Source organism: Equus quagga, chromosome 1 (genome assembly GCF_021613505.1).
Source record: "Equus quagga isolate Etosha38 chromosome 1, UCLA_HA_Equagga_1.0, whole genome shotgun sequence".
NCBI lineage: Eukaryota > Metazoa > Chordata > Mammalia > Perissodactyla > Equidae > Equus > Equus quagga.
The window spans coordinates 104,923,323-104,944,688 of record NC_060267.1 but is presented as its reverse complement, the minus strand read 5'-3'; the positions used below and the strand labels follow the sequence as shown (position 1 = coordinate 104,944,688).

Sequence of the window (21,366 nt, the reverse complement as noted above, 5' to 3'; positions counted from 1 at the left end):
ATGCAAACAGTAGAATTTCGAAATCAAAATGTGGTATTAGAAAAGATAAAATTTATAACTCCCTAGTAAGACTAACCATGAAAAAAAAGTGAGAGAAGACACAAACTACAATATCAGGAATGAAAGAGGAGATGTGGCCGCAGATCTTACAGACGTTGAAAATGAAGATAAGGGGATATTAGGAACAACTTCAAGTTAATGTGTTGGGTAATGTAGATTAAATAGAAAAATTCCTTTAAAAATATAATTGACTCAAACTGACTCAAGAAGAAATAGGAAAACTGAATGGCTCGATATCTTTTTAAAAAATTGAATTCATTATCAAAAACCATTCTACCAAGAACACTCCAGGCCCTGACGGTTTCACTGGTGAATTCTACCAAACGTTTAAGAAAGAAATAATATCAGTCTTACGCAAACTCTTTTAAAAATTAGAGAAAAATAAGACTTCTGATTATCTGAGGACAGTGACAGCTATGTAGCTACTTATGTCCCCAATTTTTTTTCCCCCAAACAAGAAAAAAAGAAGGGAAAAGTATGTTCTACATGAAACCATGTCCCCTGCATAGCTTGAAGACGGCAGATGTTGGAGCTGTAAAGACTGACAAATGGAAGAATCGCGATTTGAGCGCAGCCTCTGTGCCTGCCGCCCTGGCCCTCACACCTGCAAGGGCTGTGGTGGGCAGAGGCCAACTGAGAAAAGCTGTGGGAGAGGCAGAGGACAGAGGCTGGTAGGGACCTAAGAGTGATTTGGAGCAATCACCAGAAAGGTGAAATCCACTCCAAGTCTGAAAATACTGGAAAGCATCCAGGCAGACCCGGTAGCAGGGACTGCTGAGAAGGGATTCAAAATATGTGTGATTTAAGGGTCAAGGACCATTTAAAGGGACAGGCACAATTTTAAGGACGCACCATTTGAAACACAAAGCTTCTAGGGGAGAAAAAGTCAAAAAGGTAGAGAGAAGCGTCCTTTGACAATTAGGTAGTTAAGGGGAAACCAAGGAGATAAAAATGTAAAGTCTTGCAAAACAAGAGAACTAGAAAATCAGGAGGAGGGAAGGGAAGCACACCCTTCCCCCATTATCAGAAGGAAACACCACTAAAGTCCCTGCACCTTGCTCTGCTGACAGAGGAGGGCGCCGTCAACTGAGAATCTCATAAAGCACCCAGGACATGACCTTGAACCAGAGAAAAGACAAGTCTACACAGAGCTACGGCAGAAAATCAGGAATAGAAATTTCCCACTTATCAGTGAAGAACCACGCTTCCCCTCTGGAAACCAACTATGAAATAAAAGACAATTCTAAGTCAACACTCTGAACAGAATTAAATATACTCAAACGTCTGAGGAAGTGAAAAAACACCTTGAACTAGAAAATTTAAAACTAGCAAGTAGGGGAGGGGGAGAGTAGAGAAAGCAAAAAGAGAGTTAATTGAATTCAGGAAGAAAATGAGAAAAAATGAAGGACAAAGTTATCTCAGAAATGAATAAATTGCAAAGTGCCCAATGGAGAATAGTCTCAATAAGAGGCATTTAATAAAGAAGGAAAACAGCCAAGGGAATGAAAATGACATAAAGAAGTAAAAACGATCCGCCTAAAAAAGTAGAAATGGAAGACGGGCAAGGAAGAAAAATATTCATGTAAAAACATTTATAATAAAAGAACAAAGAAAATATATTACTCTGGAGTCTCTGGAGTAGAAGAATAAACAATGGAACAGAGGTAATGTTTAAAACTGTAATCCAAGAAAATTTTTCAGAAACAGAAAAAGAACTGAATCTACACATCGCAAGGACCTCTTGGGGACTAGGGAAAATTAACCCTGAATGATCAACTCCAAAACATCCTAGTAAAGATATTAGCTTTCAAAGATAAAGATAAAAATTCTCAAAGCTTGTAGGCAAAAAAGATCAAATAACTTAAGAAGGCAAAAGAATTAGTCTGCCATCACACTTTACCAAACCAACATACAAAGCAAGGCAACTATAGAGCAGAGTTGAGTTTTTTTTAATTCGCAAAAAATTGTGAATCAAGGATTTAAGATCCAGCCATTTCTTCAAATGTCAAGATTGTAGAAAAACCATTTAAACATACAAGAATGTAGAGACTTCTACACTCATCAGTCCTTTGGAGGAATTTACTCGAGGTGACCTTCATCCAACCCTTCATTATGCCTGGGAGAATTCAGAAAAGGACTGATGGTGAGCACTGAAGAATGCGGAAGTGTACATCTAAGAGTAAAACGAGGGTAGGGACGAGGTAGAGGACTAATGGAGAAATACTGCAGACTGCTACAAAGTAGAAATCACTCAACTCAAAAATGGAAGGAGAAGGCAAGAAGGAAATAGACAAGCTCGTTGTATGGCAATAGGTGGTGTTAAAGGATGCTGAGGGGCAAAACCTGGAAAGCCAGATAGTAAAGGTTTAAATAAGAAAACAGGGGCCTGAGGGCATTAAAAAAAAAAAAAGTGTAAGTATAAAGGTAATGACTAGAACAAAAACATAAACCGTCCTAAATACCAAAAAACATTTATAATAAAAGAACAAAGAATATACAACTCCTAGAGAAACATAATATAAAAAATACACATAATTATAAAATGTTTTGTCAGAGTTAAGATCAAATATATCAGTCATATCAATAAATGTGAATGGCCTTAACTCATCTATTAAAAGAAAACGATTTTCACTTTGGCTCACAAAACAAGATATGCTGTATACAAGAGACACATCTAAGACAAAGTGATTCACAAAGGCTAAAAATAAAGGGATAAACAATGATAGCAATCCTGATATCAGACAAAGTAGAATTTAATCCCCAAAGCATTAAGCATGACAAAGCACACTTTTTAGTGTTAAAAGCCGCAATTCACAATGAAGATATAACACAAATGAGAATGTATGCACCAAATAACACAGCAATTATCTTTATGAAGAAAAAACTGCAGGAGACGCAAGCAGACGTAGATAGAAATAAACTAACAGTAAGAGAAAACTCCATTAAACACTTTTATGAATAAAAATGAAAGAATGAAAATAAGTTAATTGTATCTACTGCTAAAAAAAAAAAAAAGAAAACATGGGCCAGCCTGGTGGTGCAGCAGTTTTGCTTCAGCAGCCCAGGGATCACCAGTTCAGATCCTGGGTATGGACCCACACACCGCTTGTCAAGCCATGCTGTGGCAGGCATCTCACATATAAAGTAGAAAAAGATGGGCATGGATGTTAGCTCAGGACCAGTCTTCCTCAGCAAAAAAGAGGAGGATTGGCAGCAGATGTTAGCTCAGGGCTAATCTTCCTCAAAAAAAGAAAGAAAGAAAACGAAAACAACATAAAGTGAACCAAAAGAAAGCACATGGAAGGACATAATAAAGATGAAAACAGAAATTAATGTAGAGACTAGAGAAATAGTAGATCTAATTAATAACTTAAAATCCTGAGTTTTTAAAAGTTAAGAGACAAATCACCAGATGATCAAGAAAAAAAGGGAGAACACACAAATAGCAAAATAGGAAATGCCAAAAAGGAAATAACAATTGAAGCAGAGCAAATTTTTAAAAATCATAAGACATTACTTTGTAATCTTCTGTGCACATAAATTTGAAAACCTAGATGAAATGAATGTTTTCCTAGGGAACCACAGATTGCCAAAAATCTGATTTGATTTAGAAAGCTTAAACAGGCCAGTTTCCGTCGAAGAAATAGACAAAGTTATTGAGGAACTACCCCAGAAAAAAACACTTGGCCCAGATGGTTTCACGGAGGAATTCTACCAAAATCTTCAAAGAACAGATGGTCCCAGTACTCTATAGATTATTCTAGAGCACTGAAAGGGAAGAAAAACTTAACTTCTTATATAAAGCATGTATAACATTGATACCTAAACCAAATAAAGACAATGCAAAGAAAGAAAACTACAAATCAATACCATTCATGCATATTGATGCAAAAATATTAATAAAATATTAGCAAACCAAAATCCGAAATATTAGAATCCAAAATCACATTAAGAAGGTACTATACCAGGGCTGGCCTGGTGGCGCAGCAGTTAAGTTTGCATGTTCCACTTCTTGGCAGCCCAGGGTTTGCCAGTTTGGATCCCAGGTGTGGACATGGCACCGCTTGACAAAAGTCATGCTGGGGTAGGCGTCCCACATATAAAGAAGAGGAAGATGGGCACAGATGTTAGCTCAGCACCAGTCTTCCTCAGCAAAAAGAGGAGGATTGGCAGTAGTTAGCTCACAGCTAATCTTCCTCAAAAAAATAAAAAAGAAGGTACTATACCATGACCAAGTAGGATTTATTCTAGGAATAATACAAGGTTGGTTAAATTCTAGGAAATCCATTAATATGTACCACTTTAATAGCTCCAGGAAAATAAATCATAAACTCCATAGATGCTGAAAAAGTCTTTGACAAAATTTAACTCCAGTTCTTGATTAAAAAAAATAAGTAAATAGAAATTGGGGGATATTTTTAAAATGATGAATGTCTATGTGTATAGAAGTTAAAAAAGAAAGTGTCTATAGTATCCTACCCATGATGTAGGAAAAAAGGAAGTAGAAGACAGTTATGTCTGCTCATTTGTACAAAAGAAATACAGCATGGATAAACTAGAAAATAAAGAGAATGGTTACCAACAGAGTTGAGTGGAAAAGAGGTGGAAAGCATGGAGGAATGGGAATGAGGTAGTAAGATGAGAGGAAAGCAGCACTTCTCTGAGTGTATCTTTATTCATTAGCTCTGAGTCCTAGAACCACTGTAATGTTTCACATACCACCCGAGATAAATAAACAGTTACTTTTTGTGGGTGGAATCCAAATAGTAACAAATGAACTCAACCATACTACAAGTAAATACTGTAACCACACTGAAGGCAATGGGGAAAGAAAAAAACTAACCTAAGTAAATTTCAGGAAACAGAATTTTGACTGGATACTGTAAGGCTAAATAAAATAACTGTACATACTCTTGTTACTACAGGGGTATGGATTAGCAATGCTGTAACTGTTGTATACAGGATTGAACAAACAAGTAAATAGAGACAATTAGTGCCAGATTTTTCACTGAGAAATAAGGAAAGTGGAGAATCTAAAAGGAACTGTATTGGAATTGGAGGTATCAGCATGAACTCATCGTTTTAATATTTATACAGATAGGTATAGAAATTTATATATGTGTGTGTGTAGGTAAATATACATACATGTATTTCCTAGCTTTGTCTGCTGAGAGGGCCTATGAGCAATGAGACTCCAGTAGCAATGAGCACACCTGGTGGCCAGATCTTGGTTTCTAAACCCCATTCTCAATAAAAGGCACCGGAGCCCTTTGGAGAAGCAGTTGATTCACGTGCTGGAGCAGGACAACACGAAGCTGGAAAGTTTTGTGGTGCCAGAAAATAAGGAAATGCTCAGAAAAAGGATGGAGGCATGTCAAAAAGACACAGGAATCAACCTAGAAAGGCTCCCAATGGCCAAACCTGGAACAATTTGAACAGCAAAAGAAATAATGATAGTATTGGATTATGACCCATAGAATAAACTAATAAATACCCAGGAGTCCATACTGAAACAAATAAAAATTGAAAAATAAATGAATGGGTGTGAAGGAACAACTCTTGCTGATAGAAGAATTCTGATTTATAAATGTAGAAGGAACAAAGAAAATACAAACACCACAATAATAATTGTGGTAGACAAGATTCATGAATGGATATTAAAAGCAATGGGTAAAAGTTTGACTAGAAAGAGGATATTTTCATGATCTCAAATTACCCTCCCAAGATATTTATCAGTTGCAAAGGGAAAAAACAGTAACTTTACAGTGGAGAAACCTGGCAGGCACCAGCTTAACCGAGTGATCAAGGTAAACATCGCCAGTTACAGGGTTGATTAGCATCATGTACCCCTAATATGATGCATGGAGGACACAGCATTACTTCTATGGTTTGCTTGCCAAAAAATGTATCACCTAAGTTTAATTGTGAGAAACATAGGACAAAGCCCACGTTGAGAACCGTTCTCGAGGAGACTGCAGAGGCACACTGTGAAGAGCGGTGTGGAATCCTGAATTGGCTACTGGAACAGAAAAAAAGGACAGAAGAAGAAAAACTGGTAGAAGATGAATCAAGTCTGTAGTTCAATTAATAGTACTGTCCCACTGTTAATCTCCTGGCTATTAAATATTGAATGCTTTCTCCTAAAGTCGGAAAGAAAGCCAGGATGTATACTGTCTCCGCTTCGATTCCATATGGCCCTGGAGTTCCTAGAGAGTCCAATAAGGCAAGAAAAATAAGTAAAAAACATTAAGATTGGAAAGGAAGGAAAAAAACTATCATTATTCATAAGCAACATGCTTAACCACATAAAAAATCTTAAGAAACCTACAGAAAAAAATTAATAAGTGAACCGTAGTAAGGTCACAGGATAAAAGGACAGTGAACAAAAATTGACTATTTTTTATATGCTAGCAACAAACAACTGGAAAATTTTAAACTTCTGCTCTTCCCAGGACACCATTAAGAACATGAAAAGGCAGGCCATGGACTAGGAGAAAATGTTCGTAACTTCTCTGATAAAGGATTTACATCCCAAATTTATAAAGAATTCTCAAAACTCAACAAAAAGGAGACAAGCCCTAAAAAATGGGCACTCAACAGGTACTTCATAGAAGAACACATGTGAATGGACAACAGAGGTATGTGAGAAGATGCTCTGCATCGTTAGCCATCAGAGAAATACAAATTAAAACCGTAATGATGTGTAATGCCTCACACCTGCTATACAGACTAAATTTAAAAGACTGACAACATCAAATGTTGACAAGGGTGCAGAGCCACGGGGACTCAAACATTGCTGGTAGGAGTGTAAAATGACACGGCTACTTTGGACATCGGTTTGGCATTTCTTAGAAAGTTAAACACACAATCGCCATAGGAGCCAGCAATTCCACCCTGGGTGAGGTGGTCAGCACTACTGTGAAAAACAGACCAGATCAATGGTGGCCCAGGGTGAAGACAGGGAGTGTGGGGAGAGACTGCCGAGGGGCCGGGGACGATGGGAATGTCCTGTACAGTGACTGCAGTGGTTATCCGGGGGAACGTGCTTTTCCAAACTCATTGAACTGTACGCTGAAAATGAGTGCTTATTGTAGGTAAATTAGACTTGAATAAGGCTGCTTTTAAGGTAAAAAAACATAATCAGAGCTAATGTTTATTAAGCATTTACCTTTCGAAGTGCTTGCCACATTCTGCATCATCTCGCTGAATTCTCAAAAACCACCATATTAGGCGGGACTTCATTATCCTCGTGTTTTCAGCTGAGCTAAAGAAGCAGGATTTGAACCCAGGCCATCAGGCTGCTGAGGCTGTACCTGTGGCCTCTGTGCTACGGGGCTGGAACATCAGGTACCCCTCCCCTGACATAAATAAAGCTCATCCTGAGGACATGCTAAGCAAGCCCTGTATTTGGAGCAGCTGAAACAAGTGAGTGTGGACATGGGAAGCGAGGGGAGGAAGCCTAAGGAGGAGGTGGGCTGTGTGGAACAGCGTTTCTCCGGCCTGGATTCCCAACCACCTGCATTGGAATCATCGGGTGCCTGGTCCATGCCTCACCCTAGACTGAGGATCAGAGGCTCTGGGGTGGGCCTGAGAACCTGCATTTTAATGAGAACCCGGCCCTGGTGACAACAGTAGAGACAGGTCTGTGCAGAGCAAGGTCTTTGTGTCAGACCAAGCTGGGTTTCAATCCTGACCCTTTTCAGACCCTTGCTTACCTCTCTCTGCCTCAGCTTGTTCATCTGCAAAATGGGCCTCATCATAGCACCAGCCGACAGGGAGATGTGAGCGACGTGAGAGAGAATCAGATTCAGCGCCTGGCACAGAGGAAGCACTCAGTACACGATGGATTAAAATAATAGTTGAATGAGGGACTGAACGCCACTCAGCCCCTTTCTCTCCTTCCTCTCCAGGCCCCGGCCTGGCCTTCATCGCTTACCCTAAGGCCGTCACCATGATGCCTCTCTCCCCGCTGTGGGCCGCCTTGTTCTTCATGATGCTCATCTTCCTGGGCCTGGACAGCCAGGTAAGAGGGGCACCAGGGCTGGGAGGGCAGGGGGACCAGACACTGCTCTTAGGAGCACTCCTCCTGGTGTTAGTCGTCAGGACCGGCCCACCGTCCCCACCAGCTTTTCTCCCAGCACGCCCAAACGTCCACAGGCGGTCTCCGCAGTCACCCCAAACACGTCTGCCCGGGTCCCTCCACATCCTTCTCACCTGTGTTAAAAAACAAAATTCAGCTGAGTACATTTGAAGATCTAATCGGCTTTATTGGGCAATTCATGAATCGGGCAGCATCTCTTCTAGCAAACAGAGTGATGCACTTCGAGAGGTTGTACAAAATGGAAGGTTTTCACAGAAGAAGGATGGGGCAAGGGAGCTATTAGCAAAAGAAAAGAAAGGAGTATTTTTAGGCCAGGATATCTTTCGGGGCGGGAAGGAGCCACAAGGGTTTTATCATGTAGATTGCCTCCTCTTCCTTGGGACGGAGAGGCCTGCACGACCTCAACCTCATCGTGCTGACCGGAAAATTCCAGGCAGGTTGATTAAGATCACGTTTGTGGGGAGGCTGCAACTGCAATTAGGTCAGGTGTTAATCCAGGTTTGGTATCATGGGCTTGAGCAGGAGTGACGCCGTTTTGGGCGTGTGGTTTTCTCTCTAACACCTGGAATCCCCAAGTCCCAATCGAAGCTTTTAAAAAATTGCTGACTGCTTCCATTCTGCAAACTGCTTCTGCCCAGCAGAACCACCTGGCAAAGCAGAAGGCCTTCACCCAGGGTGGGCCATGGTTAATGGTACCCAAGGCCCCACCAGCACCGGCACATCCCTGTCCTCACCAAATCACAGAGGACCCGGGGACACAGGGAAGCCCTTTGTTCTTCCTTCCTCCTCCCCCATGTTGGGGCCCCCGTGACATGCCCCAGCGGCCATGTGGGCCCTCAGTACCACTACCAGCGCCGCTCCCCCCACGTCCCACCTACCTGGCCCTGTTCTCATCCTTGTCTGTAGGGCTCTCAGGCAGCCTGCCTTCTTCCTGAAGGATGCAGAGTGAGAACTAGCACTTTATCTGTTCACATGTTCCTTTATCGCCACATGAACGCCTGCAATTACATCTTCTCATGCTGTGAACTCTCCCCACCCTGCCTTCCAACTCTCCTCCCGTCCCCTCCCTGGTTTTCCAGCCAGAGTCCTGGGCTCCACGCGCTCTTCACTCCCAGAAATCTGTCCTTTGCCCTGCTCTTCCATCCCAGCTCATTGCCCTAAGAGCCCCAGAGAATGTCCTCCAGCCCAGGCCAGGGGCTCTGCTGTCAGACGAGGTCTGTCGGCGAGGGGCCGCGCTCCCCACCCATGACCTTGTGCGAGTCGCTTAGCACCCAAGCCCCATGGCCCTCTTGTCTGTCAACCCAGCCAACTCCAATTTCTTCCCCTGGATGGTTTCTCAGAAACTGCTAAGCCGAGCTGCCGAAGCACCAGCTGTTTCTGCTGATAACCTTCTCTTCCATTGTTGTGGGCCTACCGAGGCCTCAGGAGGGATCTGCGGCTTGCGCGTGACAGTCACAGGCCCGCCTCTGCACAGGGAGGTGGGGGCTGGGGCTTCCGCTCTGAGGCCCTGGGCTGAGCCAGGCAGCACTTGGGCTGAGATGCTCAGTCTTCCGGCGGGCTGGGGGCCCAGGGGGCTGGCACAGAGGGTGCATGGCCGCCCTGCTACCCCCACACCTGCTGCCCTTGCTGTGGGCCTGGGCTGTGTCCTCGGTTCCTCATCAGGATAACCACATGCACCGGGGGCCCCTCTTGTTATCCCCATTTTGCTGAGGAAGAAACAGGCTCAGGGATGCTGAGTGACCTGCTAGGCCCTGCACCCAGGTCTGTCTGCCTCTTAGCTCATGTGCTCTGAGGTCTCCTTGGTTTCGATGCTGGATCAACCCCCTCCCCTGAATCTCATCTCCTTCCTCCCCTGGGGACCCTGGAGAAAGGACGAGCACAGCCAGCCCTGCTGCAGAGGGAGGGCAGCCCGGAGGCTGGGGGCCTGGGCTTTGGAGTCAGACGGGCTTGGGTTTGAGTCCCAGCCTCCATGACTCTTGCCAGCTGTGTGACTCTGGGCTAGTCACCTCACCTCTCTGTGCTGCAGTCCTTTTGTCTGCGCAATGAGAATGGAAATACCTTCCTTGAGGAGGTAGAAGTGAATCAGAAAGGGTTTGGGGCCAAGAAATGGCTCCAGGGAAGGGAAGTGCCCCTCCATGGTGACCAGCACAAAAGAATCCTTTACCCCTCCCTTCCTCTCTCCCTCCAAGCAGTGCCACACAGTGGTTAGGGCCGGCCCCTGGAACAAGATTGCCTGGTTCAAATCCAGGCTCCGTCATGTGACAACCCTGTGACCTCAGCCAGGGTGTTTACCCCGCTATGCTTCCATGTCCTCAGTTACAAAATGGGGTAATAATAGTACTTACTGCGTAGAGATTAAGTAAATTAATACCGCTAACTGCTTAGAACAGAGCCTGGCACACAACACATACCATGTGTTTGCCTTTATTGTTATTATTCATTTATCAAACATTTTCTGAGCATCTCCTCTGTGCCACTGGAAATAGATGAAAACGACGTGGCCCCTGCCTCGCAGGGTCTCACCTTCTTGTAAGGAGACAGATACAAGCAGGCACGGGCCCCACGGGGTGAGGAGCATGGCCTGGGGAGAAGGGAGGGTCTGTTCTGCCTGAGTGTGGGGCAACGAGGAGCTGTCAGGAAGAGGCTCCTGCAGGAGATGTGGCCCAAGTGCTGGGAGGACCCGCGGAGGCAGAGGTTGATCTGTTGGGATATTTGGGCTGGGTGTTGATGGGTGAGTAGGAGTAGGCTGGTACTGCGTGCCTGGCCCTGTCTCAGCATGGCGGGATGCAGATGCTTGGTAGCTCATGCTCTGCCGTCTAAGCCCACACAGTGTGCCCGGGGCCCAGAGACGATGGAAACCTTACGAGGGCCGGAGGTGGGCTCACCTCTGACTGCCCTGCACCTGGCAGAGGGGCGCTCTCCCACCAGAAGCAAGGGGCAGGGCGGCTGTCCCCGTCCTGGAGTAACAGCAAGGGAAGTCCGCCCGCACGACTGCCCGGAGCCCGCCACCAGCAGAGCACTCAGCTCGGGACAGTTACAGACTTCCATGTGGCCCCCGGCAGAGGCTGGATCTCATTTAAATCCTCAGCCCCTGAGGGGGGCCCGGTGCATAGGCATGGGACAGGCAGCCTGGGGGAGAAGGAGTGCTAGCTTGAGAGTCAGGAGGCCCCAGTTCAAGTCCCGACTCTGCCACTTCCTTGCTGAGTGGTCCTGGGCAGTTTCCTTGCCCTCTCTGAGCCTCAGTGTCTTCATCTGTTACATGGGCGTGCTAGAGCTCTGTAAGTGTTGGGAGAGGTGGTGGTCTCAGGCCCTCATCCGGGGTTTAGCCTGCTGGGCTGGCCCAGAGCGAGGGCCACTCAGAACTGCCTTTTTCTTGGGCCTCACCCCATCACGTCTACCCGTCCAGTTTGTGTGTGTGGAAAGCCTGGTGACTGCGGTGGTGGACATGTACCCCAAGGTCTTCCGGAGGGGCTACCGGCGGGAGCTGCTCATCCTGGCCCTGTCGATCGTCTCCTACTTTCTGGGCCTCGTGATGTTGACGGAGGTGAGTGGTGTGGACAGGGTAGCACCAGAGTTAGCTGCCTGGGCTTTGGATCAGGCGGGTCTGGTGTCAAACCCCGGCTCTGAAGTCGACTGGCTCTGTGATCTGGCCAGGCCTAGCCTGTCCCTGTGACTCAGTTTTCTCATCTTCCTAACGGGTTATTGGGAGAAGCAGATGGAAGTTCTCAGCAAGCCCTTAGCACGGTGTCTCGCATGCAGGAATGCTGTGCTAAAGGTCACACTGTCATTACCAGAGGGAATAAAGCTCACAGGGGGCCGTGCTGGGTTCATCTGGTAGTCGTGGGCATCTGGTGGCCCGGGCCACCCCTTCCAGTAACTTCTGGGTGAAGGGGACAGTCATCCATGGACCCCTCAACTAGTCACTGTTACCGGTCAAGAGTTCAGAGCAGGCTTTTCTGGGGCATCCCTGAGAATAGACACATGATGAAATTGGCACCTTCAGGTGCAGTGTGTTCCAGCCCCAGCCCCTTCTCCTCTCTGCTGGGCCTGTGGGTGAGGAGGGGTTCACTATGACCCCCAGTTTAAGACTCTCTCGTAAGACCATGTTTCTCTCCCTTCTTGCAGCCATCCTGTCTAATAAATACTTTCTCAAGTGTCTTGGGCAGGTGAGATTAGATATTTTTCCCCTACACTCACAAAATTAATTTAAAAAGGAAAAAAAACCCACCAAAAACATGTTGCCTAGAGACAGGAGAAGTTTCATAAGAAACATGGAAAGAAATGAGGAACTGAGGACCCGTCAAAGCAGTTGCTGTGGTCCTGAGGTAAGGAGGTCTGTGGATCCCCATCTACCTCCACATCTCAGCTCAAATGCCGCCTCCTCCTGGAAGCCTCCTTTGCTTTCCTCCCCCACAGCACTTTGTTCCAAGCTCAGCCTGGCCTCCCTCCCACCATTGCAGTGACTGCCCACCTGTCTCCCCCACCAGACCCCCGAGGGGCAGGAGAACAGGAGCTGGCCTTGCTGGGCTCTGTGCCTGCCCTGTGCCAGGCCCCATGGCACAGAGCCAGCCCTGGGGCGTCGTGGCTGGTATTCTTACTGCTCCTAGCTGTTGTCACGTTAATGGGAGTGATAATCCACGACTGAGCAAATGAATGGTGCCCGCGGCTGCCTCCACCTCCCCTCTCCCCGCACAGGGAAACCAGGCCTCATTAAGTGCTGGTTGAATAGCAAAGTGGAGTCTTGTCCTGTACAACTGGGGAGTAACCTGACATGTTAAAGGGGCTGACGGGGGAGGAGGCTACAAGAAGACCAGGCTGACGTGGGCGTCCCTGGCTCAGAGCAGACAGGTGGGGGGCCCTCCTGGACTGCTGGCCATGGGCGCCCCCAGCTCACAGGCCTTACGTCTACCCTCCCCTAAGGCCTCGGCCCTGCCCAGGGCGCCCTGTGGCCCCGGGGCCCGTCAGGGAGGCAGCGCTGGGCTGCCCAAGACTGAATCCATGGCCGCTTGGGCTTCCCAGGTCAGCCTCCTCCTCCACAGAGGGGCATCTCTGGGCGATGGCACCCGAGAAGTCCACATTGCAGACGGCCATCGGCCTCCACAGTCATGCTGGCAGGATCTTCTCCCTCAATGCAGACATTTAAAGCTCAGCACTAGGGAAAAATAGGCCACAGATTTCTTACCTTCCACAGAGGCGGTGTGGGGGGGTGGTTAAGAACATAGGGTCTGCAGCCAAGGCTGCCCGGATTCAGCCCTCAGCCCTGCGACGGGCCAGCTGGATGACCTGCGGCAAGGGTTCTCTGCGCTCCGTGCCTCAGTTTCCCCATATAAGCACTGAGATAACAATAGTGCCTGCCTTGTAATTGCACCAGGAAGGAGCAGCTGGATTGAGACGTGGGGAGCAGTTAAAGCAGAGCGTGGGGCTTGGAGAGCACTCCCGAAGGTTCCTTCTTGTTTCTTAAACGTGTGGTGGTCGCAGAAGGAGACATCCAGGAGAGCACTGGGGAGGGTGGGCTCGGGCTTTAGCTCAGAAAGCCAGGCCCGCTGCTCACCCTCACAGACGTGAATATCTGTTATACGCCCCTCCCCAACCCCCGAGATGGGAGGCCCCAGACCAGACACAGCCCAGTTAACCCGGTTTTTTTCCCCGCCCTCACTGTGTTTTTTAAAAACATGAAAAGATTGTCAACAGTTAAAGAGAAATTTCTCATGAAAATCTGGATTTCTGGTGTCTTCCAGAAAATCTGCAGATCTGGCTGCACCTGGGCCTGCATCCCCCAGCAACAGTTGACCAGAGTTGTGTGGCCACGTGGGGCCTGTGCCCTCCAGTTAGCCATAGTCCCCACCACTCCCTGGCTTGTGTTATCTGTCCGGCCCTGTGGGTATTGAGCTGTTGCCCGATCTAGTTGAAAAGATGAGTGAGGAAACAGTCCCAGGTGTGTGGTCTCCATGATAATAGGAGGTCCTGGGGGCTGTGGAACACGGGGGAGGGAGCCTAATTCAGGTAAGCCCGCTGGCAGGTGCCCAGGAGCCTGTGCAGGCCTATTGGCCTCTTGGCCCCATCCTGGCATTCCGAGTGCCCCCCACTCTCCCTGCGTTTTGTGCATTTATTGCTTTTGCTCATGCCCCCTGAGGCCCCTCATGGCGTCACACAGGTTTTCTTTACGGATGCCCCCTCCCCACACCTGCAGCTGGGCTCCCCCTCTGCCTACCCAGATACCAACCCTCCCTCTTAGAGAACCTTCCTGGATCAACCTTGGCCAGCTGAGCACACACCTCCTGGGCCTCCCACTGAGCTTAATCATCGCAGGTTTGTGTATTATTACAGGGCTGGCCCACGTTGTCATTCTCACATCCCACGAAGATAATCTGCACACCTATTGTGTGCCAAACCCTGCGCCAGAAACAGGGACACAGCTGTTGACAACCTAGTCGAGTCCCTCCCCCATGGGTCTCTCACTCCACACAATCCAGTTTACACTTAATGAGGACCTACTGTGAGCCAGGCCCTGCAGTGAGTGCTGGAGGCACAAAGAGGACCAGCATGTGGGTCTCCCCAGCAGGAGCTTAGCGCTAACAGAGCAGCGCCAGGGGAACACTCTTTTTTAAATTGGGAGTCCATAAAGCATGCTATAGAGGCCCAGAGAAAGAATGAGGCTGTCAAGGAGGGCTTCTTGGAGGAGGTGACCTTTAAGCTGAGCTTTGAAGGAACTTATCAAGTGAAAGGGAACAGCATGTTGAAAGGTACAGCAGTGGGGCTGCCGCTTGGTCTGTTCAGGAGGGAGCTTGTTGCGGGCGGCTGCTGGGAAGGGGAGATGAAGCCCGTGAGGAGGGCGGCCCTGACTGGCAGGCTGGAGGAAGCTGAGGGGTGATTTTAAACTGGGAGATGATGTGGTTAGATTTTCATGTTAGAAGGGTCCCTGTGAAGGCTGGTGCCTGGAAGAATTGGAGAGGGCAAGGCTGGAGGCAGGGAGGCCAGCCAGGAGGCTGTCAGCACCATGGGGGAGAGGTGCTGAGGCTGCCCACCCTCCGGTCTCTGGCATCTGGGGGCAGAGACGAGACCGGCCATGGCAGTCCCGGTACCCTCCGAGGGTGGTGTCTTGGGGGGGTGCCCAGGTGTGGGTGGGTGCCATGTTCCAGGGACAGTAGAGAAAAGCAGCATGCCCTGGTGGAAACGACTCCTGGCCGATGGTGGGCACAGGGGCAGCGCTGAGGGCCCTTCCTAGGCCAGCCAGCTGACCCTGCTCTCCCCTGTGTCTGTCCATCCCTCTGTCCGTGTGTCTGTCCTCCTGTGCCCGCAGGGCGGCATGTACATCTTCCAGCTCTTTGACTCCTATGCCGCCAGTGGGATGTGCCTTCTCTTTGTGGCCATCTTTGAGTGCGTCTGCATCGGCTGGGTGTACGGTGAGTGGAGGCTGAGCTGCCCCCCGTGAGCCCGCTGACTCGTTTGGCCTTTCCCACTTGTCACGAGACCTTCCTACTCTGGCACCCCTGCATCACAGGGAGGGCTTCTGGGCTCAGGCGCTGTGACCTTGGGCCAGTCGTCCTGCCACTGAGCCTCAGTTTCCCCATCTATAACATGGGGTAGTTACCCCTGTGTCTCCAAATAGGAGAAGAGCTAGCGAGCAGCCCACATGGTGCCTGGCCTCCATCAGCACCCGCCTTCTGGTCCTCTGCTCCCCAAACCAAATGAGTGAATGAGGGTGGCTGGGCCCCGTGGTGGTGGACACTCGGACTGCAAGCCCGTCACGGGAACAGATGCCCCTGCAGGCCCCCAGCCAGGCCCTCGCCTTGAGAGCCCTGACCCCCCACCCCATGCAAGTCAGCCAACCCCTGGCCCTGCCTCTCGAGGGGACCCTCTCCCACCTTTCTCCCAGAGACCCCTCACCACCCTGGGCCTCGCTGCCCACGGTCAGGAGGGCTCTCCCCGGTATTGGACCAGAATCCCTCCTGCAGCCGTTGATTCGGCCTCACCCATGTGACATCTGGGTGGTTTTTAAGGGGTAAATAAGTTGCCTGCTGCGATTTGTCTGTCTCAGGCCAGGGAAGCAAAGCCTCCCGGCCTTTCCTGCGAGTTCTGTACAGAAACTCTGGGCGTGTGTGCCTGTCTGCTTTATTCTGCACAGGAAGCAACCGCTTCTATGACAACATCGAAGACATGATTGGCTACCGGCCGTTGTCGCTCATTAAATGGTGCTGGAAGGTCGTAACCCCCGGGATCTGTGCGGTAAGGGCCCTGCCGGGAGCCTCCAGCCCACCCGCTTTTCCACTCTAGAGCCCCAAGCCTGGCCGAGGTGGAAATTGAGGCGGTGACGTCCCTCTGGGTGACGCTCTGTATGTGCAGGAAGTCCGAGGCACCTGACTCCTTTCTAAGTTGTGGGCTTGGCGAAGGAGGGGCCTCAGTGGGATCCCAGCTGTGCCGCCAGCTTGCTGTGCAACCCTGAGCAAGTCACCTCCCTCCTCAGAGCCTCAGATTCTGTGCCCGCCGACTGGGCGGCTGGGACCCCTTCTGTGGGAGAGGATGGAGGGTTGGGCACGAGGCAGCGTCGGCTTTGTTGTTAACCGCGGAAGCAGCAGAACTGAGGGAAGGTGGGGGCTCACGCCCTGCCCCTTGGACCGGGCCACGCGGAGGCCTTTGTGAGCCAACGTTTAGTAAAAGAACAGCCCCACTGCTCTTCACTCAGTTCCCGCACTGGAAGTGTCTCAAAACATCTTCACAAACCATCGTGGTCTGAAAGGCAGCTTTGAAACCAGCCCTGAGACATAGCTAGGAAGAAATAAACGTTACTCCTGACTGGGCAGAGGCTGGGACCGAGGCTCCCACAGCGGTGGTGAGGGTCTCACAGCCCCAGTGTGGTCCCGGGGTCTGTGGGGTCCATTCCCTGGGTTTCTGATGCTCTCTGTGGGCCGGGGCAGGGCCCCACATCTCCGAGGCTGCCCTGTGGGGTCAGCACTCCTCCTTGCTGACCTCCTGCACAGGGGCCCACACCCGGGTCCATCGTGGTTAAGCAGAGCTGAAGGCTGGCCCCCAGCGACCACGCCCCATCCCTCCACAGGGCATCTTCATCTTCTTCCTGGTCAAGTACAAGCCACTCAAGTACAACAACGTCTACACCTACCCTGCCTGGGGCTACGGCATCGGCTGGTTCATGGCGCTGTCCTCCATGCTCTGCATCCCGCTCTGGGTCTTCATCAAGGCGTGGAAGACAGAAGGGACACTGCCCGAGGTGAGACAGCAGGAGGGAGTGGCAGCCTGCAAGGGCGGCTCCCAGGGGGGCTGAGCCGGGGGTCGGGGCCTGGCTGTGCCTGGGAGGGCTGCTGAGCGTGGGCAAGTCCACGGGTCTCAGCTCCCTCATCTGGGCAGCGAGTGAGATAAGAGCGTGCCCCCTGGTCCCTCAGGCAAGCTGTGTGCAGCTCCTCCCTGGCAGGTGCCCCCACTCATGCTCCCAGGCAGCCCTTGCAGGCAGACACTCTGATCCCATTTCACAGAAGAGGAGAATGCAGCTCTCCGAGGTTAGGCAACCTGCCCAGCACAGCTAGTGAGGGCCGAGCGGCAATTCATCCCCAGCCGCTCTGTCTCCACCAGAGGGAGGGGGGACGAGGCAGTCGGCCCTGACTAGCTCTCCGGTCCTGGTCACCTGCTGCTGGCCAGGCACAATGCCAGGCACTTCCGCACACATCTCCTTACTCCTCAGCAGACGCCAGCACCTCCTGTGTCCCCATTTCCCAGAGGGGGAAACTGAGACCCAGAGAGGTCACTCATCATCCAGGACGGAGCTCTAAGTAGCAGAGCTGGGGCCTGGACCTCGGTCTGATGATGCCATGGCCCTGCCGTGTCCGCTGTGCGGTTGGGAGAGGCCAAGGCAGGCCGTGGGGCCCTGGAAGTCTCTCAGACAGCTCCTCTTCTCCTCTCCAACCATCTAGAAGCTCCGGAAGTTGACAATCCCCAGCGCTGACCTGAAAATGCGGGGCAAGCTTGGAGCAGGCCCCCGGACGGTGACAGTTAATGACTGTGAAGCCAAACTCAAGGGCGATGGGACCATTGCAGCCATCACAGAGAAGGAGACGTACTTCTGAGCACGCACCTGCGCCGGATGCCTCTCCCTCGCGCCCCGTGTGTATACATGACTGCCTGAACGCGTGCTTCACCTAATGATAGAGGCTTGCTCGTTTTGCACAGGATTTATTAACAAGTTAATTTTAAGGTGGCCGTGCACACTCTGGTTTAAAGTCACACGCCCTCCTCGCCCCCAGTTATCATGTAAGTAACATTACAAAGAGCTACTACTGCACAGGCACTAGCAGAACCTTCTTGCGCTAGGACGGTTTTAACCAGTGTCTTCTAGGGGTTAGGAAGAAATGTGTCATACGGTCAAACTTTTGTACTCGGGCTGCGGGGCGGGTGGGGTGGGAGCGAGGCCTGCCCTCCTGCGTCAGCCTTTTAACTGACCATCCGTGTCCCCGGTTTGTCCCTGACCACTGCAGCCGCCCCTCCTCCACGCCCTCCCCTCGCCCTCCCCAGCCTCTCAGTGGTGGGTTTGCAGACAGCAAGACTGTGTCAGAGAAGTCCTGCCAGACTCCAGACTCCTGCCCTGATCCACTAAGTGACCTTGGGCACTCCCTTCCCCTATCTGGTCCTCAGTTTCCCCCTCTCCCCAATGGGGAGGGTGGGATCAGGTGATCTCTGAGGTCCCTCCCGCCCTGGCCCATCTCCTGGGGGTTCTCTTGGTGGCCTCGCTGGCTTGAAGACTCTGGGATTCCTCCGAAGACTTGGAGGCAGCGTCCCTGCTCCCACCCCACACCTGCTCTTTTTCAATCAAGTTATCATGGAAATGGTGGCGGTGATGTGTGTTTTCCCCAAAACTGTAGTTTGATTTCATCCGTGAGCGGCTCGTTTCTGGAGCCCAGCCAGGTCCTGGCCCCCTCACCGGGGCTCCGGTCCTGTGTGCTCCCACCTCAGCTCTGCGCTCCGTCCTCGGCGTGGCTGGCTGGAGTCACCGGGTGCTGCTTTCCAGGGTCAAGAAGCAGCCTCTGTTCTGCTTGCGGCTGTGTGTCCTGCCGCTGCCCCACGGGGTCTGCACTGTAGGACCCGCCGCCAGCTCCCAGGGGAAGGAGCCCATGGGGCCTGGTTTCCTCCAGCCCCTTTTCATCCCCCACCAGGTCTTCTCGCTCTTGCTGTCCCTGCCTCCCCCTCTCTGCTGCCATCCTGTCGCCTCTTAATTCCCTCCCCATCCTCCTGTCACCAGCAGAACCTTCGGAGGCTTCTTCCTCCCCTTTTTTCAGGAACCGTCCCACCTGCCTCTCCCTCCAGGGGGCTGAGAAGCTCAGTGCTCCCTGGAGGGGACCTGGGTCCCCTGGGTGCTGGCCTGAGGTCTGGGGCGAGGCTGGCGCCGCTCCCGCCTCTGGCTAATCTCTTCTTTAATTAGACCCCACACTGAGCCTCTGCCTTGGATTCTGAGCCATCTGGGGACAGGGAAGTTGCATTCTTTATCCTTTTCCTTTATGTTCCCAATTTTATTCAGTGGAAATGCGAGCTTTCTCCAAACTGAAGATTTAGTTTCTTGTAATGAATGTGCATGTTTGATTCACCCAAAACTTTCCAAATCCCCAGCTTCTGTGCTCTGGCCAGCCCCCTCCGAAGCCCGGGGAGAGATGCCCAGTGCCCCCCCCCCAGGTCGAGGTGCCTGGTTCTGGCCCCCTTGTACACACCCAGCCCAGGCCTGCCCGGCCTCACCCTAAGCTGTCGCATCTGGTGGACCCAGGAAGACTGCCCGCTCCTGCCCGTCCTGTCTGCTCTCCTCCCACCAGGTTCGGGGAGGGGCTGCCCCACTGCTGCTGCTACCGGTCCCTCCACCGACAGCTCTCACAGACGCACAGCCCCGCGGTCTCGCTGGGGCCACCTGCGTGCTGCGGGCGCCACTGAATATTCCACTCACTTAACACAAACCGTGGGGCTGGGCACAGGGAGGGATTTCTGGGTTTTTTGTAATTTCCTACTACTATTGGGGTAACTTTTGGGGGTGGGGAGGGAAATGTGGGGGCGGGGGAAACATCATTGTGGTGACTTTTTTGATATTCATTAGAAACAATACATCCTTTCTGAGATATTTACAATATTATTAAAAAACGAAAAAGGTTGTACTGTTTTGCATAATGAACGTTTTTATTGGGTATTCGAAGGACACCCGATTGTCTGCTTACTCATTTTTAAGAATTAAAGGAATGAACCGACTGTATACATGCCTGTTCCCAGCAGTGCTTTTCACTGGGTTTTTCCTCCTGTCTTTATGATCTCCGTGATGTTCCTGCAGACCCGTCCTCGTTCTGGCTCTGGTGGTTGCAGTCTCAACTTGGCATTACAACTTCGAAACACACCGGGGTGTGTCGGGGGCCCACACTTCCCTTCACGTATTCACCGTGCATTAAGTGTCTGCTGTGTGCTAGATGCTTTGCAGAAGTTCTCTCTTTAATCCACCACAACAACCCCATAAAGTAGGCGCTTCCCTCACTTTCTTTGTTACTTCCCCCGCTTTACAGATAGGGGAAATTGAGGCACAGAGAAGTCAGTCCACTTGCCCAGCTTGCACAGCTAGTAAACAGCAGGACCAGAAAGAGAAGTCAGGTGTGTCTGACCTCAGACCCCAGCCTCCCAGTCACTGTGCCAGCTGTTTCTCCTGCTGTGTGTCCCCAGAGAAGGCGTGAGCCCCCTCGCGATGGCACAGTACCTGCCCGGCGGCCCGTGCACCTGTCCTGGCAGGCAGTGGGGCAGAAAGAGAGGCGGATGTGGCGCATGCAGCCCTGGTTCGGGCTCCGGGAGCTGCCCTTGCCAGCCTCCATTTTGTCATCTCTAAAATAAGGATGGCAGCTCCTGTTTCAAACTCAGGATGATTATGAGGATCCTGTGAGCTCTGGTGTGAGTGAGAAAGCGTTGTGCTCACACGGGTGGTGGTTCTCCTGAGTGAATAGTCCTGAGTCCTGCACGTTTGCTATTGCTCAGAACTCAGACAAAACCTCTACATTTGTGCCTGAGATTTCCGAACAGTGGCTCGAGCCCACAGAGCGTGTTTTGTCCTGGAACAGTAAGATCGTCTGTGCACGGGGTCTGCTGCTCCTGACTAGTCGACTCTCTTGCTTGAAATCCCTCATCTCGGGGTCCACCGGCACGTGTCTTGGGCTCTCATCCTCTCTGAAGTGGTACCGTCTGCT

At 50.6% G+C, this 21,366-nt stretch overlaps 1 protein-coding gene across 1 annotated transcript in view; it reads left to right on the top strand.

The window, feature by feature from the left end:
- Positions 1-20,384, top strand: part of SLC6A11 (solute carrier family 6 member 11) — a 121,836-nt gene extending 101,452 nt beyond the window's left edge. Inside the window, exons 9-14 of the mRNA XM_046645111.1 lie at positions 7,971-8,083; positions 11,568-11,705; positions 15,462-15,564; positions 16,287-16,387; positions 17,217-17,387; positions 18,085-20,384. Coding sequence (XP_046501067.1) covers positions 7,971-8,083; positions 11,568-11,705; positions 15,462-15,564; positions 16,287-16,387; positions 17,217-17,387; positions 18,085-18,237 — 779 coding nt within the window. The 3' untranslated portion in view covers positions 18,238-20,384. The remainder of the gene's footprint in view (positions 1-7,970; positions 8,084-11,567; positions 11,706-15,461; positions 15,565-16,286; positions 16,388-17,216; positions 17,388-18,084) is intronic.
- Positions 20,385-21,366: the final 982 nt, after the last annotated feature.